Raw genomic sequence first — 27,157 nt, 5'->3', positions numbered from 1 at the left:
TCATAAAGAGTTACGACTGCATATAAAGAAGTTACCACTCAATATAATGAAATGATCACATCATGTAAAGAACTGACCTCATAATATAATGACTCAACAACGGCATATTATAAAATTGTCACATCATATAAAGGATTTACAATTGCATGTAAAGCTTTCACCACAATACATAAAGGTTTTACCACCATATATGGAACGCCATGGCTGCCTTATGTTAGATGATTTTATTATATGCTGTGGGTCTATTATTATATGCTGTGGTTCTATAATTATATGCTGTGGGTCTATAATTATATGCTGTGGGTCTATTATTATATGCTGTGGGTCTATTATTATATGCTGTGGTTCAATAATTATATGCTGTGGGTCTATTATTATATGCTGTGGTTTTATAATTATATGCTGTGGTTCTATAATTATATGCTGTGGTTCTATAATTATATGCTGTGGGTCTATTATTATATGCTGTGGGTTCAATTATATGCTGTGGGTTCATAATTATATGCTGTGGGTCTATTATTATATGCTGTGGGTCTATTATTATATGCTGTGGGTTCATAATTATATGCTGTGGTTTCATTATCATATGCTGTGGTTTCATAATTATATGATGTGGGTTCATTATTATATGCTGTGGTTTCATTATTATATGCTGTGGTTTCATTATTATATGCTGTGGGTTCATAATTATATGCTGTGGTTTCATTATTATATGCTGTGGTTTCATTATTATATGCTGTGGGTTCATAATTATATGCTGTGGGTTCATTATTATATGCTGTGGGTTCATAATTATATGCTGTGGGTTCATAATTATATATGCTGTCGTGTATTCGAAACTAGCTATTCGAATTCGGATTTCTCGTTTTGGAGTTTACATTTACAAGCACTTTCAGCTGACACCAAGGACAATGGTCGTGTGACCTTGACTGAGACCCATATGCTAAAAATTGCTTTTCAGAACTTTGTTGTCACCGGGCGCATAGTGTTTCACAAACACATCTTGTTTCAATTTATCAATATTATACTTTCAGACAAAGCAGAAAATCTGTTTGTGTTTTAAATCTTTTATACAATAAAAAATGATTAAAATACTGAGTATGCAAAATTGATTTCTTGTTTTATTTACTATTATCAACTATAATAATTTAAGCTTTACTATTAATCGTTGATGTTTTAAAAGATTCTTTAAAGGGAGTGTGCTATTAAAAATCAAGTACAAGCTTGAGAATCTATACTGTCATTTGAGAGTACGTTACTGAAAGTCCAAGTAGCTCAAAAAATTCTATGTCTCGGCATCTCTCTTAGCGCAGCCGTACGTGTTTGCTCACGAATTCTATCAGGACACATTTTTATGCGTCCGAATCGTATATTGTTTTTGTCCTGTTTGTCTGTCTGTTGTCAACTTTAACCTTCGCCATAACTTTTGAACCACAGGAGAAAGAGACTTCGTATTTAGTATGCATACTTCACTAATTAGGTGCTTTTAAATGACACCTAGGATAATGAGTTTGTGACCTTAACTGTGACCTATATGCTAAAAAATTGCTTTTTTGAAATTTGTTGCCGCCGGGCGCATAGTGTTTCACAAACGCATCTGATTTTAATTTGATAATTTGTTTGCCCCCCAAATGCACCGTTACTGTATTTCTTTTATGGACCCGCCATCATAAATTTATTAAGAGAGTGAGAAAATTCTGATCTTAAATTCATGTCATTTAATGAATTATGAGTATTTTTTCAAAGGGAAAAAAGCCAAGTTAACCAAAATAAATACAAGATGTGTTTGTGAAAAACTATGTACCCCCAAATCTTCGATGACAGTGGCATAAAATACCGCAAAATTGAATCTGTGTTGGATTTCCGGGCATTGGGCGAGGCTGAATGCACATCTCTACTTCAGTTCCTCAGACAAATAAAAGATAGTGTTTTCAACATTGCGTACATGTATAGAAAAGGTAACGCACTATAAAAATGTGTCCTGATAGAATTCGTGAGCAAACACGTACGGCTGCGCTAAGAGAGATGCCGAGACATAGAATTTTTTGAGCTACTTGGACTTTCAGTAACGTACTCTCAAATGACAGTATAGATTCTCAAGCTTGTACTTGATTTTTAATAGCACACTCCCTTTAAAGAATCTTTTAAAACATCAACGATTAATAGTAAAGCTTAAATTATTATAGTTGATAATAGTAAATAAAACAAGAAATCAATTTTGCATACTCAGTATTTTAATCATTTTTTATTGTATAAAAGATTTAAAACACAAACAGATTTTCTGCTTTGTCTGAAAGTATAATATTGATAAATTGAAACAAGATGTGTTTGTGAAACACTATGCGCCCGGCGACAACAAAGTTCTGAAAAGCAATTTTTAGCATATGGGTCTCAGTCAAAGTCACACGACCATTGTCCTTGGTGTCAGCTGAAAGTGCTTGTAAATGTAAACTCCAAAACGAGAAATCCGAATTCGAATAGCTAGTTTCGAATAAACGACAGCATATATAATTATGAACCCACAGCATATAATTATGAACCCACAGCATATAATAATGAACCCACAGCATATAATTATGAACCCACAGCATATAATAATGAAACCACAGCATATAATAATGAAACCACAGCATATAATTATGAACCCACAGCATATGATAATGAAACCACAGCATATAATAATGAAACCACAGCATATAATAATGAACCCACAGCATATAATTATGAAACCACAGCATATAATAATGAAACCACAGCATATAATTATGAACCCACAGCATATAATAATAGACCCACAGCATATAATAATAGACCCACAGCATATAATTATGAACCCACAGCATATAATTGAACCCACAGCATATAATAATAGACCCACAGCATATAATTATAGAACCACAGCATATAATTATAGAACCACAGCATATAATTATAAAACCACAGCATATAATAATAGACCCACAGCATATAATTATAGAACCACAGCATATAATAATAGACCCACAGCATATAATTATAGAACCACAGCATATAATAATAGAACCACAGCATATAATTATAGAACCACAGCATATAATTATAAAACCACAGCATATAATAATAGACCCACAGCATATAATTATAGAACCACAGCATATAATAATAGACCCACAGCATATAATAATAGACCCACAGCATATTATTATAGACCCACAGCATATAATTATAGAACCACAGCATATAATAATAGACCCACAGCATATAATAAAATCATCTAACATAAGGCAGCCATGGCGTTCCATAACCATACATAATGGTTTTAATACACCATAACATGATGTTAGTACTGCATATAATGAACTTATCACCTAATGTCAAGAAGTTGCACTGCATAAAAGGATTTTGCAACTGCACATGAAGAGTGTACCATATAACATAACGATTGAACAATAGTTCATTATGAGTTTAGCTCTGTATGAAATGAGTTTATCATATCATATAAAGATTTATTCATAGCATATAATGAATAAACTACTGCACATTATGATCTTACGACATAACGTAATAATGTTACCACTTCATATAAAGATTTTACCCCTGAATATAATGGTGAAATAAAAGTATATAATGATGTTAGCACTGCATATCATGATGTTACCACTGCATATAATGAAGTTACCACTGCATATAATGATATTACTATTGCATATGAATGAAATACCAGTTCATATAATATGAAATTGACCTTAAGGCAGCTATTGCGTTCCATAGAGTAAACAACGTCCTTAAGATGTACATTCGGCAGGAATCTGGGCGCACAAGGAAAGTGAAAATTTCATCAATTAATTTTAAACATTTTTAGAATTATAACCGTTATTTGGTTTCTGTTGGATGTGGAATGAGTGGAAAAATATTTGTAATGCAAAAGGTTTTATCATAATATGGGTCTAAATATAGCAACACGATGCAATTTATGCAAAATCCTACTTATTTACAACTGTTTTTAAATGATTTTGTTGTCTCTGGGTCTTCTCTCCACAAATTTGAAACGTGTAAAGATAACACATTTCAACATTAAAAAGGTCGCTTTTTAAAAAAAGATGGAGAGATGACCCAGAGATGACTAATTATGTACTTTTTAAAATTATTTTTTGAAGGATAGAAAACAAAGTCCATTGATATGACAGTGTTGTTCCAAACAGTACTTTACATTGCATATTGACAAGTCTCGCATGGCTCAGTGGTTTCGTACTGGATTAGTGAATACAAACATGCAGTGTTTTGGGTTCAAATCCAACTGGTGGTCTTTTTTAAATGTTTGTTATTATAACATAATGTTGAAATATAATATACCGGTATATTTTAATTTGTCGTTATTGATTTCTAGATCTGCTGTATGAACACTTTTTTCTTTTCTTATTACTAGTTTTTTAGGATATACATGATATAACTTCATTAAAATATGTTTGAATTAACATTTCCAATATAACTAGTTATCGGTTTACCTCTCATTGTCATTTTTGAAAGCTTGTGAGTTTTTTAATAACCGGAATAGCCATGTACTTCGACTCTCAACATAATATATTATTACATAGCCTTTCGAGGTTATAGACATTTAAATCACAATTGATTCGTGTCGAGAATTCCTGCAAATTTACAATCTTGTGCGCTCACTTTCTTTATATAAAATGATGTGTTTCTGAAAAGACCTCCTAGTCGACTGGATCACCCTTTCAGCTTATCTTTTTCTTTCTAGAAACGTTGATTTAATTTCGATTAATTTTTTAATAACAACGATCATTATTTCTTCAATTTCTACATAAAATGATCGGATTTGACATTTTATGTTATATGATTAAGTGGAAAAAAGTTTTCAACTTATATATTATAATCCCACTCCGAAGTAAATACCAGGTAGTCCCACAGTCGTAAAAACACAATTCTGTTAGTTACAGATGACTTTAATGACTATATACTTTCAATCATGGATATATAGGATTTACCCGAATTGTGTTTTATATGTTCATACACAACCTACATGTATATTGAAAATAATTGATTTTGTATATTATCATTTTGAGTCTAAAAGCAAATTACAAGTATCCTTTTTATTAATAAACAGTTCAATGAATCTATTAATAAATTATGGAGGGTAATCGTGTTCAAAAATCCAGACATGTAAACTTGTAAATCCGAATATGCAATCGTGTTGATGTGTGAGCCTGAGCATGAATATGTGTAATTCTGATCGTGTAACCTATAAAACTCGGGCATAAACACGTGTAAGATTTGACTCAGCTCCTTCGCATGATGCACATTTTGCAACTTTATTGTTTACATTAGTTAATTAAACCTTCAACTTTGCACACTTTCAATCCGTAGTTTCTGCGTTTGTAACTTCAGGCTCGGCAATAGCACATCTGACATGATAAAAATTGACAAAGGTAAAGTCTACAAGTTTGTCGAATTTTGACATGACCTTATATGGCAACTGCCTTGCTGCGGGAAAAGGCATGCCGTAACCGCCGGACCGGAATGAACGAAAAATAACTATAATATTCAGCTAAACTGTTGCAATAAGCTTTTAATGAACGACACCCTTTCTATCGAAAACACCGGTATTATTTTTAGAAAAAAAAATTGAGGTATGATTGAAACTGGACCAAACAGGAATATGGAGGGTAATCGTGTTCAAAAATCCAGACATGTAAACTTGTTAATCCGAATATGTAATCGTGTTGATGTGTGAGCCTGAGCATGAATATGTGTAATTCTGATCGTGTAACCTATAAAACTCGGGCATAAACATGTGTAAGATTTGACTCGTTCCTTCGCATGATGCACATTTTGCAACTTTATTGTTTACATTAGTTAATTAAACCTTCAACTTTGCACACTTTCAATCCGTAGTTTCTGCGTTTGTAACTTCAGGTTCGGCAATAGCACATCTGACATGATACAAATTGACAAATGTAAAGTCTACAAGTTTGTCGAATTTTGACATGACCTTATATGGCAACTGCCTTGCTGAGGGAAAAGGCATGCCGTAACCGCCGGACCGGAATGAACGAAAAATAAACATAATATTCAGCTAAACTGTTGCAATAAGCTTTTAATGAACGACACCTTTTCTATCGAAAACACCGGTATTCTTTTTAGAAAAAAAAAATTGAGGTATGATTGAAAGTGGACCAAACAGGAAGAGGTTCATGTAGAAAAAAAATCGTTGCCGATGTGACGAATGCGCTAATTTCCGTAATATAATTCTTATGGTATTATAAAAGGAAATGCCTATTGCCTAATATCTTATATCTCTAAAAAAAAGTTGACATGTAATTTAAACTGGAATATAAGTAAATGCGTACTCTTTTCTAGAAATGAGACGGATCAAGAAATTTCCTAAGGGGGTAAATATATTTAGAGCGGCATGGGGTTCGAAGACCGCCGTGAGGTCCCATGTAACTCCATTGCTTCTGAATTCTAAGAATTTCGAGAGTGAAATTTTAACCGGGTTTCCGATTATTGAAATAGTAAAAATTGCAGACGGGCGAGTGGCTGTCAAAAAGGTACCCTTATTAATTGTACCGATAACTCCTCGAACAGATCATTTATACATATATTTCAGAAGTATGCAAATTGCTAGGATTTTGATTTCTGATAATTTATAAAAATATCAGCTGTTGAACTTAGTCATTTTTGGGCAAAAACATTGCATATAGAGTACCCTATTTTTACTCTTGTTATTTTTCTGAATTAGTTAGAATAAACGAAGGATTTGGTAATTTTTCGCGGAAAAATTTGTTACTTTACGTGTATTTATACTTTTTGTTGTTGTGTAAGTGAAAGATAAATAATAACACAATCTTCAATAATGATAAAAAAAAAACTAGCGCATAATTTTTGTGCGCCGTAAATTGAAGTTTTACTATGGGAGGCACTGTAGCTCAAAGATCGTCCATCTGTATTTTTAAACGGGGAGCTACAGACCTGCAGCTTGTTCACAAGTGGCTGTAAAGCTGTATTATACTAGCTCTCTAGAAAATTTTTATCAGCCAACTTCACAAAGTGAGTCTGTATTGAACCGACATTCAGGACGTCATACTCAATCCCGTAATAATTGCTTAAAATTTTTTTAAAAATGTCAATTTTTACCTTCATGGTAGGCATGTTTTCCTATATATTGCCGACAATGCAAAGAAACAATTCTTAAAATAATTTATACACATTTTAATTTCACGATAACTTTGCAACTCAGCTGACGGACCCCGTGTAATTTTTCGCGTGGGGGGGGGGGGGGGGGGGGTCTTGTCACAACTTTTTGGTAGCGATAAGGATGCATTTGGAGATATTTTCTTAATTCAGCCGAGGCCTATACTTTAACAATTTGTTGCATGTACTCTAATGACAGTGGCGTCGGAAGCAAATTGAAGTTGGGGGGGGGGGGGGGCTAAACTAATCATGAAAAATATTGACAAGAATTCCCATAATCATGAAAATTCTAATCCGTGGGGGAGGGTATACCAATAACTCCAATCTTACCTGTCCAATTTCCCCCCCCCCCCCCAAATCATGAAATTCCTAATCCGTGGTGGTGGTGGTGGGGGGGGGGGAGGACTAGTATACCTACTATGACTCTAATTTTCAATAAACTATTAATAATTCATTCTCTTTAAGGTCTTTTAAGGAACAATTTTGTTTGTTGCGAGGAAAAAGTAGGGGGGGGGGGGGGGGGGTCTTTTATACATTATCTTGATTAAATGTACACCAATCTCATAATTTAATTTTCCGAAAAATTTTAAAATAATACTCTATTAAATGTTGTTATCCAGAGATAATATGATTATAGGCTTACCTAATATTTTTTTTTTATTTATTCCGTCCCTATTCCGGCGATTACGGCATGCCTTTACCTGCAGCTAGCCTTTTTCTATCAGTGACGTCACTGTTTCCATATAAGGTCATGTCAAAATTCGACAAACTTGTAGACTTTACATTTGTCAATTTGTATCATGTCAGATGTGCTATTGCCGAGCCTGAATTACTAATGCAGAAACTACGGATTGAAAGTGTGCAAAGTTGAAGGTTTAATTAACTAATGTAAACAATAAAGTTGCAAAATGTGCATCATGTGAAGGAACTGAGTCAAATCTTACACGTGTTTATGCCCGAGTTTTATAGGTTACACGATCAGAATTACACATATTCATGCTCAGGCTCACACATCAACACGATTGCATATTCGGATTTACAAGTTTACATGTCTGGATTTTTGAACACGATTACCCTCCATACAGGAAGAGGTTCATGTAGAAAAAAAAATCGTTGCCGATGTGACGAATGCGCTAATTTTTGAAATGCGTACTCTTTTCTAGAAATGAGACGGATCAAGAAATTTCTTAAGGGGGTAAATATATTTTGAGCGGCATGGGGTTCGAAGACCGCCGTGAGGTCCCATGTAACTCCATTGCTTCTGAATTCTAAGAATTTTGAGAGTGAATTTTTAACCGGGTTTCCGATTATTGAAATAGTAAAAATTGCAGACGGCCGAGTGGCTGTCAAAAAGGTACCCTTATTGTACCGATAACTCCTCGAACAGTTTTCAAGATAGGAATTAAGTTGTTCTTTTGCAGATCATTTATACATATATATCAGAAGTATGCAAATTGCTAGGATTTTGATTTCTGATAATTTATAAAAATATCAGCTGTTGAACTTAGTCATTTTTGGGCAAAAAACATTGCATATAGAGTACCCCATTTTTACTCTTGTTATTTTTCTGAATTAGTTAGAATAAACGACCTGCAAGGATTTGGTAATTTTTCGCGGAAAAATTTATGTTAATTTACATGTATCTATACTTTTTGTTGTTGTGTAAGTGAAAGATAAATAATAACACAATCTTCAATAATAATAAAAAAAACTAGCGCATATTTTTTGTGCGCCGTAAATTGAAGTTTTACTATGGGAGGCACTGTAGCTCAAAGATCGTCCATCTGTATTTTTAGACAGGGAGCTACAGACCTGCAGCTAGTTCACAAGTGACTGTAAAGCTGTATTATTCTAGCTCTCCAGAACATTTTTATCAGACAACTTCACAAAGTGAGTCAGTATTGAACCGACATTCAGGACGTCATACTCAATCCCGTAATAATTGCTTAAAATAATTTTTAAAAATGTCAATTTTTACCTGCACGATAGGCTTTTTTCCCTATATATTGCCGACAATACAAAGAAACATTTCTTAAAATAATTTATACACATTTTAATTTCACGACAGTTAACCTTATCTTTGGAATTTTTATTCATTTTTTTTAAAGAGGGTGTCGCTTCTTATGTCTCATATTACCGGGTAATCACAATCTCAAAACCAATGTCTTTAAATAGTTTGTTTTTCTTATCGATAACTTTGCAACTCAGCTGACGGACCCCGTGTAATTTTTCGCGTGGGGGGGGGGGGGGTCTTGTCACAACTTTGTGGTAGCGATAAGGATGCATTTGGAGATATTTTCTTATTTCAGCCGAGGCCTATACTTTAACAATTTGTTGCATGTACTCTAATAACAGTGGCGTCGGAAGCAAATTGAAAGGGTGTGTGGGGGGGCTAAACTAATCATGAAAAATATTGACAAGAATTCCCATAATCATGAAAATTCTAATCCGTGGGGGAGGGTATACCAATAACTCCAATCTTACCTGCCCAATCCCCCCCCCCCCCAAATCATGAAATTCCTAATCCGTGGTGGTGGTGGTGGGGGGGGGGTGCTAGTATACCTACTATGACTCTAATTTTCAATATCACTATTAATATTTCATTCTCTTTAAGGTCTTTTAGGGAACAATTTTGTTTGTTGCGAGGAAAAAGTAGGGGGGGGGGGGGGGGTTAATCCTCCCTGTTGCTATGTTCCTAATGGTTAGGTCTAACTTGGCAAAAAAGTGGGGGGGGGGGGCTAAGTCCCCCCCCCCCAAGCCCCCCCCCCCCCCCGGTTCAGACGCCTATGAATAAAAATGCGTATATATCTTTATACACGTGTATTCAAACAAAGTCATTAAATGTAATTTTTTTTCAGTTCTAAGAGGATATCTGAAGCCGATCGAATTCTTAACTCGCATCTTTTATACATTCTCTTGATAAAATGTACACCAATCTCATAATTTAATTTTCCGAAAAATAATACTCTATGAAATTTTGTTATCCAGAGATAATATGATTATAGGCTTACCTAATATTTTTTTTTTATTTATTCCGTCCCTATTCCGGCGATTACGGCATGCCTTTACCTGCAGCTAGCGTTTTTCTATCAGTGACGTCACTGTTTCCATATAAGGTCATGTCAAAATTCGACAAACTTGTAGACTTTATATTTGTCAATTTGTATCATGTCAGATGTTCTATTGCCGAGCCTGAAGTTACAAATGCAGAAACTACGGATTGAAAGTGTGCAAAGTTGAAGGTTTAATTAACTAATGTAAACAATAAAGTTGCAAAATGTGCATCATGCGAAGGAGCTGAGTCAAATCTTACACGTGTTTATGCCCGAGTTTTATAGGTTACACGATCAGAATTACACATATTCATGCTCAGGCTCACACATCAACACGATTGCATATTCGGATTTACAAGTTTACATGTCTGGATTTTTGAACACGATTACCCTCCATAATAAATATGCCTGGCTTCTTCTTCTGAAATTTCTTTAAAACTGTTTGGTCCGATTTTATATCAAATTATATGTGCACGCTTTTAAACGATGCTAAGGATGTGTATAATAATAAACATTGCAGTAGTTCATACACTTAACATGAAGGGAATAGAACAATGAAACACACCATTTTAAATAGATCTTTTCTCGTAATAACGAGATAATTATCTTGTTATAACGAGATCTTTTCTCGTAATTACAAGATAATTAACTCGTAATAACGAGATCTTTTTCGTAATAACGAGATTTTTTCTCGTAATTACGAGATTTTTTCTCGTAATTACGAGATAATTATATCGTAATAACGAGATCTTTTCTCGTAATAGCGAGATGATTCACTCGTAATAACGAGATCTTTTCTCGTAATTTCGAGATAAAAATATTTGTTTATGTGGCCCTATTCGGTTTTCGTACTTGCCAGAATGAAATCTGATTAAAATCATTAGTGTACTATGTTAGTCTTTATATGCACCTACGGGTTTGAAACACAAAGCCTTGCATGACGTTGTGAAGATGCTTTTGAAATGCCTCCTCCATCTTATTATTTTGTATGCTTCAATGCAAAGCTAAATATATATATGGCATGCATTGCAAAATATATTCAGAGTACCCGTATAATACATGTAACGTTGAAAATTTCGTAGAAGTATTCCGGATGACTTCATATGGAAAGAGATGTCAACGTTTGCGTACGTCAGAAATATGTTTTCGATCCAGAAAAATGACAATGACAAATGATAATTTGTCAATGAAGATATCTTGGATATTTCCTTGCCATCGATTTCAATTGTACTTCTTTTTACAGGTGCGTGTAATTTTATTTAAAATCATCCAAATGTAACAGTACACCCAGTGGGCACACAACGTTGTTTCAACGTTGAGAAATGGTTGAAATCAAGTTGCAACGTTGATCAACCATTATTCAACATTGAATCAACGTTGAGGTTTAAACGTTGAAACCCAAACCATAACTCAACGTTGATTCCACGTTGAAGACCCAACTTATTTTCAACGTTGAAGACATCAACCACTTTTCAACGTTGAAGCAACGTTTTAATATATTAATGAAACTGAACACATATTTTCAAATTTAAACCTCTTTATCATTTGTTTAATTTAGGTTTTACTTATATTTTGAAAAGTGGAAGCATTAAATGACGTGTTTTTACAAATATTAAATGTTAATTTGAATACAATTTTATCTTATATATATTCCAATAAAATTAACATTTTATTGTCTTATCCAATTAAAATATCAATTTTCTTTTAAATGAAAATTTAAATTAATATTTCACATTTCATTTTTAGACGGTGGCTGTTCAACAGACTCCGTATATTGTGATTGTCTTGTCCGTGACGTCAAATAATGAGGATTCCTTAAGCACCATCTAGCGGTGGTCGAAATAATGAATAATTATGAGATTCAATGAATAAACATGGTGTGCTTCTTTGTCTCTGTCGTATATCGTTCGCATATTATCAATTAATCTCCCGCGGAGACGTATCTCTCTTTACAGCTGCCCCCTCCCCGCAAGTGATTTGGGAAGTCGGTGTATTTAAAAAAAAAAATATATATATATATATATATATATATATATATATATATATATATATATATATATATATATATATATATATATATATATATATATATCATTAAAACTGGAACCATACTACTGAACTTGAGTTCTCTGCAAATTCAAAATAAATAGCAAAATTAAGTTCATGTGTTTATTGTGTCCATAGGCTTAATGAGAGAGAGAGAGAGAGAGAGAGAGAGAGAGAGAGAGAGAGAGAGAGATTTCTTTTGAGAAAAAAGAAGTATACGAATTAAACTTCACAAACACTGTCACAGTATATCATTCTTTAAATTAAACATCACAAACAGTGTATAATACTTCATTGTTAAGTATGCTTCCTTTCTCTTTACTTAAAATCACACATCACAAACAGTGTAGAATACATGTACTTCATTGTTAGACATATTTTTTTTCTCTTTACTAGAAATCAAAACATCACAAACAGTGTATAATACTTCATTGTTAAGTATGCTTCCTTTCTCTTTCCTTGAAATCAAACATCACAAACAGTGTAAAATACATGTACTTCTTTGTTAGACATACTTTTTTTCTCTTAGCTAGAAATCAAAACATCACAAACAGTGTAGAATACTTTATTGTTAGGCATAATTCAGTTCTCCTCACTTGAAACGAAACGTTTTTCCTTTATCTTGGAAGGAGCACGTGGTGACCTCGCGCGTTGATTTGATTAACAGGGGTAACACGTGGACTTTGACTGAAAATGCATGCTGGATTCAATCACAATGTACTATATTCTTTTGTGGATACTAATTTTATAAATATATAATATTAGTATATATTTTAAATGAATGTACGGAAAATTACGCCTAAAACGCTCTCTCTCTCTCTCTCTCTCTCTCTCTCTCTCTCTCTCTCTCTCTCTCTCTCTCTCTCTCCGATCGTAATACGAGAATATCTGGATCGACGACACTCATTAATGAAGAAACTCCTTTTGCAAGATAGAAAGGGGGGGGGGGGGGGTGTTGTACAGTTAGACAAAGTAGTTTGCAATTTAGAGGTTATCTTTTGTCTTGAGCAGGTGTGGAAACCTCTAAAATATACCGTTTTCAACCTTTCGTTTGCAAATCACTATACACAGGAAATAATATCAACTTAAACTAAATATACACAAGAAAAGAAATGTGTACATAAATAGTTTGCGTTGTATTTTTTGAGTTCGAGTTGTATGCATTTAATAACATGTACAGTAAAATGAGTTTCCAATGTTGTTTTGTGATGCAAAATAATTTCCTCCTTCCTTTTTTGTAAAGATTAAACACATTTAAGTAGTAATATATTAGCAAGCTTATAAGGTTAAGATAAGAGAACAACACAATTTTTTTTAATATTATCTACCTAACTCTGATGTCAACCTGAAAAATATCCTCGCGACCTTAAAATGCCATAATAATAAACCGCTTTGCGATTATCCTAACATGATAAGGGTAAGCGCGCTGTTTTTCCTTAAATAAAAAAAATCATATATTGTCATTAGTATAATTTCCTCCGAAATGATGCCTCCGTCTATCAGTACTTTCAGTATTTTGAATATAAAAAAGATTGTTTTCATACAAGAAATTTGAGATTGAGCTGTGAGCACTGCAAGTGGCTAATTGCATTTTAACTGGGTCAGTGAGAAGGGGATGCGCGGACCTATCACTACTGCAAGCACTGCTGATCAAGGGAGTTATGCAATTTACCAGGCTGCTCTATGTCAGCTTGACCGCTAAAGACGCTATTGGTGAACAAAGTCAGTTCTTAGGTACACCTCGTGCAGTCACTACACATATTTTATGTACAGTAAAATGCCGGGATTTTAGCTTTTGGACGATTAATTTGTGACTATTTTATATTTTACTCTGGAGTATCTTGGGAGTTATTTTTTAAATCAGTCTGCAGAATGCATATGATGAACTGACTATTGTGGATTCTACGTTTTTGTGTTGACATCCTTTGTTTCATGTCATGGAAAACAAGCATGGCTACCATTTGGCGGAATGTACGTGGTTTCTCCTACAGCCTTATTTAAAACATTTTGAAATGCCAAGTTCAACTTTTTAACGAGGACTTAATACACAAGTTGTTTAGCAAAGGATATACTCAAATACTTCTAGGATTTAAATAAAGGTCGACTTTATACATTTGGATTTTTTAAATAAATTGTCAAAACACATAAAACAGCACAACGTATTAAAAGACGATATGTTTATAAACAACTTTTTACATAAATCACTTAATTTTAACTTTTTTTCATTGTCATATCTATATATTTTAAACCAGATTTCAACACATTTTCTACGTTGAATCAACGTTGAATTTTGACGTTGAAACAACGTTACATTTTCAACGTTGCCTCAACTTTCATATGCAACCTTATTTCAACGTTGATTCAACGTTGATACCTGACGTTGAAACAACGTTGTTTCAACGTTGAAATGCCCGCTGGGCAAGAACTTTGGACGGACTATATGTCTTATTTTATATAGTTATATATACATGTGTATAAAAATCGATTCTCTGATATCGGAAAATATATTTTCGATATCCGAAAAAGAGTTTTTGATATTAATAATTTAATTTTGATATAAAAAATTATTTTCTTAGATCTATATCAAGAATTCAATTTTTTTATATCAATTAATCATTTTTTGTTCCTGATATAAAACTCTCAGAGTACTCAGAATTAATGGCGAGTAGTAGCGAAAGATAGATAAATACTAGTATCAAAAAATAGATTTTCTAACAACGGCATTAAAAAATCATCATTTTTTGGTATAAAAAATTCGAATTTCTGATATCAAAAAATGATTTCCGATTTCAACAAATGATTTTCTGATATCGGAATAGAATTCGAATTATTGATATGTAGAATTTATGTTATGATATTAAGAAACACGGTAGTCCGAAATATCTGACGTTTTCTAGTGCGAAATATCTGACGTTTTCCTGGGTTTTTTTTTTTAACGATTTTGATATTTACTTGCCAGGAAACTGGACTGGCAAGTGAATATCAAAATCGTTAAAAAAGCCAGGAAAACGTCAGATATTTCGCACTAGAAACACGGATGCTTGAGGACAGGATCGACCGACACCCCCCCCCCCCCCCCCCAGGTCTTTCCTTATTTTCCAATAAATTATCCTCTTATGATATATTTCTAAACTAATTTCATAATAGAATATATAGGGACCTTACATATTTGTACTCTCTCCGAGAGGCTCTCTCTCTCTCTCTCTCTCTCTCTCTCTCTGAGTTTATCCTTAGTTGTTGACTGCTAAATGTAGTTCAAAATGCATGATTCATTGATGTATATGCTGCTATCGTTCTCTACTACGTACGTGCATAACCTTCTCTGCACATGTGCTACAATATTGATTCCACTGTAATAAAGTGTGAAAACAGACGTGGAGCGAAAACCCTTGTTACCGATTGCCCCGTTACCTATCTCGCGAGATTACACGCGTGCACCGACTGTATTCACTTCCGGTGAATATACTGGGTGATTGTTTGCTTGTAAATATGTTCCAACAACACCCAAAACGGCAGGTTTTCGGACCTATACACATATTTTTAACGGTAAGAGGAAACTACCTTCTCACCAAGTAGTTTTTGCGTGTTCTTTTGAAAAGGAAACACTCATTTTTTATAAAATTGGTTGATCACATATGTTATGATGACATCTATAGGGACAGAAATGGACTAATGCCTACTCATTTTTATTTTGCATATATCATCGTATAACCATGATAACACGTACCTTATGTATGTTTCCTCAATTGTCTAAAACTCTTTACTTAGAATATGTTACCTTGTTCTTGCTTAAATTGTGATATGATGTACATTTTCCATCTATGAACACTAATGAATTATCAACTTCTCTTGCTAATTCTTTTCTAATTCTCTCTTATTTGACAGTCTTTCTAGCTTTACTAGCATCAATCTAAAGCATACTTGAATTTCGTAGTGAGATATTTTAAAATTAATATCACACAACCTTTTGCTTGCATTAAAAATTCTTGCCCCCAGAAACTGTTCAAACTGCCAAAGTAGGAATGATTTGTATATTGACAGTTGTAGGCTTTGGCATTTAAAGAAACATGCATCAATAGAATATGCATTATAAAATGTTTTACGTAGAGACCATTGGGACAAGTGCAGCAAAAGTCATTAGGATTAAAAAATTTAAATACATTGTACATCGACATGATTCTAACAACAGAAAATTCAGTGCGTCAAAGGGAGCAGTAGTTAAATTTTCTCTTCGCTCCAGCAGGCTTTATTGCAAGAGCTTACAGTGCTTGCTGGCTCTGTCCTCGCTAAAAATTACCAGTACAATATGTACCCTCAAAAATTTTTATTCTTGAATACTAGTAAACAATCATTATTTAAAAATCCAAGTACCAGGTAGATATTAAAAAAATGTGATGTTATGTATGTACAGGTAGATAATTGACTCTCTTTGACTCTCTCTCTCTCTCTGTTTTTATTGACTTTCTTTGTTTTGAAAACATTCCACCAATGAGGGTGACCTGATATTAAAATAATATCTGTCAAAAAGTAACAAAAAATAACCGTGATAAATTGTAATTTTTTGATTTTCATGGAATGTCATATTAGCATATGTTGAGAAGAAAATCTCAGTCAGATAAGAGACTTGCTAACACTACATTTACATGACTGACACAATGCCTTAAGGCTATGGAATAAAGGATTTTATGCTTTCAATAAATATATGCTTTATTACAGCTATCAAAAATTCAGTAGAATAGGAGAATGATTAGCACAAGACAGTGAACAAAGAAGGATACCTGGGTTTTTTTTTAAAATGCACCTTGATTGAGTTTATTAACTGTTGTTGCAACACTGGTATCTACCACAATCATTCATTTGAATATTGATCATACAACATGTCAAGTAGGATGTTAATATGTAGCAATCTGATGAATGGATAATAATAATGACTAATGGAATATGTTTGCTTTTCTCCCTAGATTACCTTATTGATAAAAGGATCATTCAGTGAAGTTATAACTCTTAATGGTGCAAACATTGGAAGTGTTATAGGTAAAACAAAATCATTCAATTATCACTTACATCTTACTGAAAATTAAAAGCTGTTGGTTTTTGTTTAATATTAATGAAAGATGAATGTTACCCAGTATTTGAAAATTGATTGTTATAATGATTTTATGAATTTTCTGGTACAAATTTCAGGTTCCAATGAGGTGCTGTTTATTAATTTTTATGCTGATTGGTAAGTATTTCACTTGTTATAATCAGTAGAAGATATTATTTCATGGGTAGACCATCAACTGCTTTCTTCATGGAATACATTTAGATATTATGCGAAATCAATGAATGTGTTGCAGTTAGCAGATCTATTGATGTAAAGCACATTTTGGAAGGCCTTTTACTAGGATGATACATATCACATCATTGTATTGTCAGTTTGATAAATGTATGATAATATTATCTAGGACAATTTAAGTCAGATATATGTATTACATTCAAATTTTTATTGCGTTGCATTGTAACATCTTATAAATGCAAATAAATAGCTTTTACATGGCTTCTATTTATAAATTAAAACCCTTTAATTCTATTTCAGGTGTAGATTTAGTCAAATTTTAACACCTGTATTTGAAGAAGCATCAAATAAAATTAAAGAAGAATTTCCTGTAAGTATAAATATGGTACATATGTGTGTTTTTCAATACAAATCTATGGTTTCATTATACACAATGAATGCTTTGGGTTTATTGACTTTATTCCATTTCAGGCTCCAGGAAAAATTGCGTTTGGAAAAGTTGATTGTGATTCAGAATGTGAGTAGAAAATTACAAACATTTAAAACTGGGATAAACAATTTTTTTTTCATTTGAATAACTTTTTTGATATATTTTATTATTCTCTGTACTGGTAATTTCAATTCAGATCAATATTGCCAATTTGCCAAAGCTTTAAATGTAACAGCTGTGAAGTAACAGTTGCTATACTGACATTTATTGTTGATTTACTGTACAGAGAATATCATGCGTGCATACTGCATTACATTATAACACATTTGAAAAATTTATTGATATTTTAACTATAAATCATCATGATAAACTGATTGCTTTATTAAAAGAAAAGAAAATTTTTATTGCAATATCATACATTCATCTTTTGCAGCTGACATAGCCAGCCAGTACCATATATCAAAATACCCAACTCTAAAGTTGGTTCGTAATGGACAACTCATCAAAAAAGAATACAGGGGACAAAGATCAGTGGATGCTCTGGTTCAGTTCGTCAAAGATCAAGTCAGAGATTCTGTACAACAGCACAATACACTGGAGTCCATGGATGAATTGAATGTATGTACTGCTGTGAATTAATTTCAATTTAGATCAATTAATTATTTAAAGTTTGTTGTGTTGAGAATAAAATATTTGCAGTCATCAGCCAAACTTTTCCAGTTAGAAGCATATGACGCTAGACTTGAGTTTAGCATTTAATGTATCTTAACTTGTATTAAACCTGTATTTGTAGGAAAAGAAGAGACATATTATCGGATATTTTGCGGATGTAAATTCAGATGCTTACAGATTATTTGCTAAAGCAGCAAGTACACTGAGAGAGGACTGTGAATTCCACTCAGCTGTTGGGTAATGATTTGTTTCTTTTTTTATTAAAGGGGGGGGGGGTGTCTCACAGTGTAATTTTGTGTATGTGATCATATTTGTACAGTAATTACATATAATATGTAATATGATTACAGGCCAGTAGCAGAGCCAGAGAGGTCCATGGGAGACAGAGTTGTCTACAGAGCACCACAGGTAAATAGTCACTGCTGCAGCTGATTGGGAGAAATCTCCCATTATGTTGTTGTTGAGAGTAGGTGTGCGTAGAGTGAATCAATTACAAATATTGGCAAAAGTTATAGTTTGGTATCATCTTTTCATGCATCAAATCACTGCTTTTCAATAGCATTACTTTTAGCCACCTGGTAGGTGTATGTGTGCATTCCTCTGGGGATTTTTGGTATACTTCACAGTGAACTGTTTTTTTTTACACAGACTTCGCATCAGGATGTTGCATACATTGGCAGCCTGACAGACTTTGATGGCCTCTTACGCTGGGCTCAGCAGAGTTGTGTCCCCTTGGTCAGAGAGATCACCTTTGATAATGCTGAGGTTAGTGTATAAGCATACTAAAACTGCAGTGTGTATGTTCTGATGGGTTTTATACAGCTTAATGTTATGGAAATTCAGTAGACATAAACATATAATAGAGAGATGTCATATCTCATCTAATGTCATCAAATAAATGTCTGGTCTGTTTTGTCTCCAGGAACTGACAGAGGAAGGGTTGCCATTTTTGATCCTGTTTCATCATCCAGATGACAAAGATATCACCCAGAGGTTCGCCACTGTAGTACAGCAACAGTTGATGTCAGAAAAATGTAAGCTTTGGCACCCTGTCTAATTCAAGTTTCTGTTTAAAAATATCTATGGCAGTCTATTGAAACTGATGTTAGATCAGCTTGCAGACTTGTTTGTGAAGAGATATCTTTTTGTACTGTCTCATATAATGGATTTCCATTGTACTTTTTCATACACTTAACATTTAATCCCATATACATTTAGTGGATATCAAAATTTCTATTCCGAAATGAGTAAAATTGAAATGCTTCATGCATGTATATTTTGTGTAATTTCAGCTTCTGTGAACTTCCTCACTGCAGATGGGTTGAAGTTCAAGCACCCATTGCACCATCTTGGTAAATCTGAGAACGACCTGCCTGTCTTAGCCATTGACAGTTTCCGTCACATGTATTTGTTTCCTCACAATGTTAAAACAGACTTGGAGTAAGTCTCTAATTCAAAGTTTTATAGATTGAGAATGTACCAGTATTTTAAATTATATGTAATTATCATATCATAGATAACTGTTGCGAGGAGAAGAACTCATAAGTTGTTTGTACTTTTTCTAATCCTTTTGTATATGATGTATACAATAAAATATGTTCAATTTAAAAAAATATGTTTGCTCTTTGTTTAGAATTCTGCTTCGAATTCTGCATACAATGTGTCAGACAAATAATTCAATGTATGAATGAAAGAAAAATTTAAGAATTTTTTTCAAACTTCTTTCAGGACACCTGGATTATTATCTCAGTTCATAGCTGACCTACATTCCGGAAAACTGCACAGAGAATTTCATCATGGGCCTGACCCGACAACCACTCCTCCAGCCCCTGGGGTATGTATCAATTACAGCAATGATTTAACATTAAGATAGTTTGAATTACAAATACAAGACCTTAGTCAGGTTTTCTATATAAAACTATACAAATTTTGCACACATTTTCTAACATCATCACAAAATCTTGCATGTTTGGCTTTTTTCGCAATCACTTTTATATCGTAATTTATTGAATATGTAGAAAGTGTATCCCGTATAACTTTCTATATGAAACTATTTCAATCGCAAAAAATGACTGACACAAATTTAAAATGTTCCTCATTTTCTTCATTTTCACAAATTTTGTGGCATGCGAAAAAACCCCAGATATACGGTATTTACATTCATAAGAACATAAATCTTTGAAACAAAAGCTTATTTTTAGTGTAGAAAGTGCCCATAACATTACTCTTGACCTTTTAGTCTGATAATGCTGATCAAAAACCTGAAGAGAAGACGGACCACATCCCCCATGATGTGAACCAGGACAACGCCCCCAAACAGCCCACCTCACCCCCTGAGTCCACCTTCAGAAAACTGGCCCCCTCCCGAAACAGATACACCATCCTGAGGGACGAGTTATGATGACTCTTAGAGACTCATAGAGAACTGAAATTATTTATTTTTTTAAACATGGGGTCAGTTAGGTAAATACTTGGTTATTTTTATAACTAAACAAGTAATTTGTTCACCAAAGGGAATTCAGATAGAGGATCAGAATGGAGACAAGTCTCTGAACATGCAAAGTTAAGCAAACATGTTTGATGTTTATCGGGAACGGGCAAAATAATGAAGTTTTTTTCCTGCTGTATAGTAGCTAATGCTTTTCATGTTTAATTATAAGTCTGAACATATTTTTTTTTTCAAACTTTTATTTCGGAATTCGTATTTACTCTGCTGTAAGCAGATCAAGAAGTTCTGAGAAATATTTTGTTGATTTTTTTTTATACATGTATAACATATGGAATTTTTGTTAACTGTTAAGAGAGTTATATAAGCACCATTGTTTTGAGGTTTCCAGTTTATTGTATCACAAAACAGTTCTGTTTCATGTTAATGCTGGAACTAAATCCAACATTCTATGTCCAGTTAGTTACATGTGTTCTAACATTTACCAGTAGATTTAGAGGTTTTTAAAAATAATGTTTGAATTTATGTACTTTGATTTATCTGATGCTTGGAAGGATGTTGCTTTGATTTTATTTGTGGATATACCGTGTAAATGTTTTTTCATATAATTCTACTTTATCAGTTAAATTCAAATCGGATGTGACTCAAAATGGTGGTTATTTTTAAGTTGTACTAGTAGCTAGTTGTTTAAATCTCAAAATAATGCACAGGTCATCTTCACAATCACAGGAGCTAGCCTGATTTTGACCACAAACTCACTGTATCGTTAACTATTATACCCCCGCTCCGAAGGAGAGGGGGTATACTGTTTTACCCTTGTGTGTCTGTCTGTCCGTCCGTCTGTCCGTCCGTCTGTCTGTCCGTCTGTCTGTCCGTCCGTAACAAAAATTTCTGTCGCATTTATCTCAGCAACTATTTATCGCAGATGCTTGAAATTTTAACACAGTGTTTGTTAAGGCATGCCATATCGTGGGATATATTTTTGTACCAATCGGACGCCAACTTCCTGTTAAATGACGACTTTGCTTATTTTTTAACCAAAATTTTCAAACAAATTTTCGTCAAAGAATTCTCAGCAACTGTTTATCGCAGATGCTTGAAATTTTAACACAGTGTTTGTTAAGGCATGCCATATCGTGGGATATATTTTTGTACCAATTGGACGACAACTTCCTGTTAAATGACGACTTTGTTTATTTTTAGGAAAAATTTTATAACAAATTTTTGTCAAAGAATTCTAAGCAACTGTTTATCGCAGATGCTTGAAATTTTAACACAGTGTTTGTTAAGGCATGCCATATCGTGGGATATATTTTTGTACCAATCGGACGCCAACTTCCTGTTAAATGACGACTTTGCTTATTTTTTAACCAAAATTTTCAAACAAATTTTCGTCAAAGAATTCTCAGCAACTGTTTATCGCAGATGCTTGAAATTTTTACACAGTATTTGTATAGGCATGCCATATCGTGGGATATATTTTTGTACCAATTGGACGACAACTTCCTGTTAAATGACGACTTTGTTTATTTTTAGGAAAAATTTTATAACAAATTTTTGTCAAAGAATTCTCAGCAACTGTTTATCGCAGATGCTTGAAATTTTTACACAGTATTTGTATAGGCATGCTATATAGTGGGATGTATTTTTGTACCAATCGGACGTCAACTTCCTGTTAAATGACGACTTTGCTTATTTTTTAACCAAAATTTTCAAACAAATTTTTGTCAAAGAATTCTCAGCAACTGTTTTTTGCAGATGCTTGAAATTTTTACACAGTATTTTGTATAGGCATGCTATATAGTTGGATGTATTTTTGTACCAATCGGACGTCAACTTCCTGTTTAATGAGTACTTTGTTTATTTTTAGCCAAAATTTTCAAACAAATTTCCATCAAAGGTTTCTCAGCAACTATTTATCGCAGATGCTTGAAATTTAAACACACTATTTGTATAGGCATGCCATATCATGGGATATATTTTTGTATTAATCGGACGTCAACTTCCTGTTAAATGACGACTTTGCTTATATTTTAACCAAAATTTTCAAACAAATTTTCCTCAAAGATTTCTCAGCAGCTATTTATCGCAGATGCTTGAAATTTTTACACAGTGTTTGTTAAGGCATGCCATATCGTTGAATATATTTTTGTATCAATCGGACGTCAACTTCCTGTTAAATGACAACTTTGTTTATTTTTAGCCAAAATTTTCAAACAAATTTCCGTCAAAGATTTCTCAGCATCTATTTATCGCAGATGCTTGAAATTTTTACACACTATTTGTATAGGCATGCCATATTGTGGGATACATTTTTGTACCAATTGGACGTCAACTTCCTGTTAAATGAGTACTTTGTTTATTTTAGCCAAAATTTTCAAACAAATTTTCCTCAAAGATTTCTCAGCAACTGTTTATCGCAGATGCTTGAAATTTTAACACATTATTTGTTTAGGCATGCCATATTGTGGGATATATTTCTGTACCAATCAGATGCCAGCTTTCTGTTAAATGTCGACTTTGCTTATTTTGCATATTCACATCAGAGCGGGGGTATCACTAGTGAGCATTGGCTCACAGATATCTTGTTGATACACATTAAATTTATTTTCAAAATTGGCCAAGCACCTTTGATCATAGTCAGATTTTGTAAGGTACCAATTTACAAGTATCTTGCTTTAATGACTTCCGTTTCTCATTCATGTTCTTCATATTTTGTTTGGGTTCAGAGTTTAAACATTTTGTTAATTGTTATTTGTATAAAAGGCCATATAAACTGTATGATGGTGAATTGTCCAACTTGGATCAACTTTTTAGCTCACCTGAGCTGAAAGCTCAAGTGAGCTATTCTGATCACATTTTGTCCGTCGTCCGTCTGTCCGTCTGTCCGTCTGTCTGTCTGTCCGTCTGTAAACTTTTTACATTTTGAACTTCTTCTCTAAAACTGCTTATCCAATTTCAACCAAATTTGGCACAAAGCATCCTTATGGGAGGGCAAATATAAATTGCAAAAATAAAAGTCCGATCTGTATTCAAAGCGGAGAAAACCTTGAAACTGTAGAAAAAGGGGGGTGCATTTTTAAAAATCTTCTTCTCAAGAACTACCGAGGCAAATTCAACGTAGTTTGGCATAAATTATCCTTATGGGAAGGAAAATATAAATTGCAAAAATTAAGGGGTAATTTTGTTTCAAATCTAAGTTATTACGAAAATAATAATAAAGGAAAGGCGTGTTTCAATCAGTTTAATAGCATCGGGCTCGGCATCCGATTAAATGGGTAGGCAAGACTTGGCCTGGGCAAAACAAAAGATTGGCAGTTATTAATCTGCCAATCTCATTAAAATTTCAGGATATTTGATGGACTAGTATATTTGTATTCGCTGTAGATATTGCTGCAAAATAATGCGTATTTGGAATTGACGATTGCCGATCTGCCCCGGCATTTATTTTGCCACGGCCCGGGTTTGCATACCCATTTTACCCAGACTCGTATTCCATACTTCTAAAACGAGCTTCTTTGTTTAAAGCAGCCATGACATTATACGAAAAAGGGTCGATCTGACTATGATGAATTTGCTTGTTGTGCAACAGTTCGCGTATGAAGGGAAATTTTGAAACATGAAAAATATATTGGTGCCGATTTTGTGAAGTAAATTGAGGCTAAATATTTCAATGCGTTGACAGTTTTCACACATGACGTTGGTGTTAGCTTGTTCTGATTTTCGTTTCGTTTTCATTATTTATGCTTTGTAACCAGGAAACTATCGTCTGTATTTCGTGATTTTTACGTATCAAATCAAACAGAGACTTCGGTAAATCAAACAGTTACGTTAACTGTTTACCTGCGCAAATTAAGCAAAATCTGATGTAGGGGTACTGAAATACAATTCATTCTATCGGTAATTCGGCATTATCTTTTGCGTAATGGTAGATTAATGCAATAGGTTTTGTTGAGATGCTCGACATTTTCTCTAGTTTATTCAGTTTAAATAGAGTTTGATATCGCTTACGGAAATATGTAGGTATATACATGTATATATATAATTCATTATACATGTAGTGCATGTTTCTTGTGTTTAATTGTTTACATTTTCTATTTACTAACCATATTTGAGTGTTAAGCTTCGAATTATAAGCAAGATACAGAGATTTGCTCACAGTTCTATGTTTGTACACAGATCTTAAAAGCTAAAGATTAAAAAAGTAAAAAAAAAAATTGTCAATATTTATTACGAAAATTTTCAAAATCTGTTCTTCCAGAAACCAACTTATTGAATTGTTAACTTAACCTTTTTAGCTCACCTGAGGATGGGGCCACAATGGGGGGGTCGAAGTTTAACAAGTGAATATATAGATTAAATCTTTAGAAATCTTCTTCTCAGAAACTAATCGGCCAGGAAAGCTGAAACTTGTGTGGAAGCATCCTCAGGTAGTGTAGATTCAAAGATGTGAAAAACATGACCCCTGGGGGTAGGGTGGGGCCACAATGGAGGGTCGAAGTTTAACATATGAATATAAAAAGTAAATCTTTAAAAATCTTCTTCTCAGAAACTAATCGGCCAGGAAAGCTGACACTTGTGTGGATGCATTCTTAGGTAGTGAAGATTCAAATTTGTGAAAATCATGACCCCCAGGGGTAGGGTGGGGCCACAATGGGGGATCGACGTTTTACATAGGAATCCACAGTAAATCTTTAAAAATCTTCTTCTCAGAAACTATTCAGCCAGGAAAGCTGACACTTGTGTGGATGCATCCTCAGGTAGTGTAAATTCAAAGATGTGAAAATCATGACCCCCGGGGGTAGGGTGGGGCCACAATGGGGGATCGAATTTTAACATATGATTATATACAGTAAATCTTTAAAAATCTTCTTCTCAGAAACTAATTAGCCAGGAAAGCTAAAACTTGTGTGGAAGCATCCTCAGGTAGTGTTGATTCAAATTTGTGAAAATCATGACCCCTGGGGGTAAGTTTGGGCCACAATGGGAGGTCGATGTTTTACATAGGAATAAACAGAGTTATTCTTTAAAAATCTTCTTCTCAGAAACTAATCAGCCAGGAAAGCTGAAACTTGTGTGAAAGCATCCTCAGGTAGTGTAGATTCAAAGTTGTGAAAATAATGATCCCCAGGGGTAGGGTGGGGCCACAATGGGGGGGGGGGTGTCAAAGTTTAACAAAGGAATATATAGGGCAAATCTTTAAAAACTAATCAGCCAGATGATTCTTTATAATTGTTAAGATTTTGGCCCCAGGACAATTCTTTGGCCTCACGAGAAGGTTCAGAGTTTGATGTACGTTTATATCCCATATATAAAATATTGTTACTGATCTTTTTTAGAACTGCAATACTCAACATATGATATGGCTATAAAATCATCCTGTTAGAAAAAGGACTAATGATTATAAACATAAGAATATCCAGGGGAAAATGGATTTTATTTATACAGGATTTACATGAATTATTGTACATTGTCCAGATAGTTTGTATTATGACTCCATTGAGCTGATTTTATCATACCTATTGTTCCTCAGGTGAGCGATGTGGCCCATGGGCCTCTTGTTATAAAAGACTTGTACATATGTATAATGTAAAACTTGTAACAGCTGTAAGAACTTTTCTTTGTCTGAAACACCCCATATATTTCATTACCAAAACAATTTCTTTGTTGAGCTCATCAGTCCATGTATCTTTAATCATTAACTTTAAGACTGAGTTTAAAAAAGCCAAATGATATACATACGTACCTGTGTGTATAACAAGTTTCAAAGTGTTCATACGTACTAATTATTAAAGGGTTGTACGTGTATTTCTAATCATTTTCTATACATGGAAGAAAAATCAAACTCAAGTTTTAAATGTATTCTCCGAAGAGATGAAACACCCTGCCATCAGTTGTTAAATATATTTAATTTGACATGGTTAATTTTTTTTAATACACATGTATGTGTATCTATTCATTGCAGTGATGTACAATTTAATCTTAATTCATGCACAAATGTGTCTAAATGCAGCGTGAAAGTTATAGGATGTCTTTGGTAATTA

The 27,157-nt window shown here is 33.6% G+C and overlaps 1 protein-coding gene across 1 annotated transcript; it reads left to right on the top strand.

Moving 5' to 3' along the window:
• The first annotated feature begins 15,676 nt into the window (after positions 1-15,676).
• LOC105347815 (endoplasmic reticulum resident protein 44) lies at positions 15,677-21,858 on the top strand. The gene is made up of 13 exons (XM_011457049.4): positions 15,677-15,833; positions 17,249-17,321; positions 17,472-17,511; positions 17,866-17,935; positions 18,037-18,082; positions 18,429-18,613; positions 18,789-18,904; positions 19,018-19,075; positions 19,316-19,432; positions 19,590-19,701; positions 19,960-20,107; positions 20,396-20,501; positions 20,907-21,858. The coding sequence occupies exons 1-13, from the start codon at positions 15,777-15,779 to the stop codon at positions 21,066-21,068; spliced, it is 1,290 nt and encodes a 429-aa protein (XP_011455351.1). The 5' UTR covers positions 15,677-15,776; the 3' UTR covers positions 21,069-21,858.
• The last annotated feature ends 5,299 nt before the right edge of the window (positions 21,859-27,157 follow it).

The sequence above is a fragment of the Magallana gigas genome, chromosome 2 (assembly GCF_963853765.1).
Source record: "Magallana gigas chromosome 2, xbMagGiga1.1, whole genome shotgun sequence".
Lineage (NCBI taxonomy): Eukaryota > Metazoa > Mollusca > Bivalvia > Ostreida > Ostreidae > Magallana > Magallana gigas.
Note: the sequence above shows the minus strand (reverse complement) of the source record. Positions and strands in the feature narration are given on the sequence as shown.

What these genes read in the sequence shown, in the direction of transcription:
- LOC105347815 (XM_011457049.4), top strand. Translation starts at nt 15,777, where the DNA reads ATGTTCCAACAACACCCAAAACGGCAGGTTTTCGGACCTATACACATA. An exon ending in AAACATTGGAAGTGTTATAG is followed by an intron (nt 17,322 to 17,471) that starts GTAAAACAAAAT and finishes TACAAATTTCAG; the next exon opens with GTTCCAATGAGGTGCTGTTT. An exon ending in ATTAATTTTTATGCTGATTG is followed by an intron (nt 17,512 to 17,865) that starts GTAAGTATTTCA and finishes ATTCTATTTCAG; the next exon opens with GTGTAGATTTAGTCAAATTT.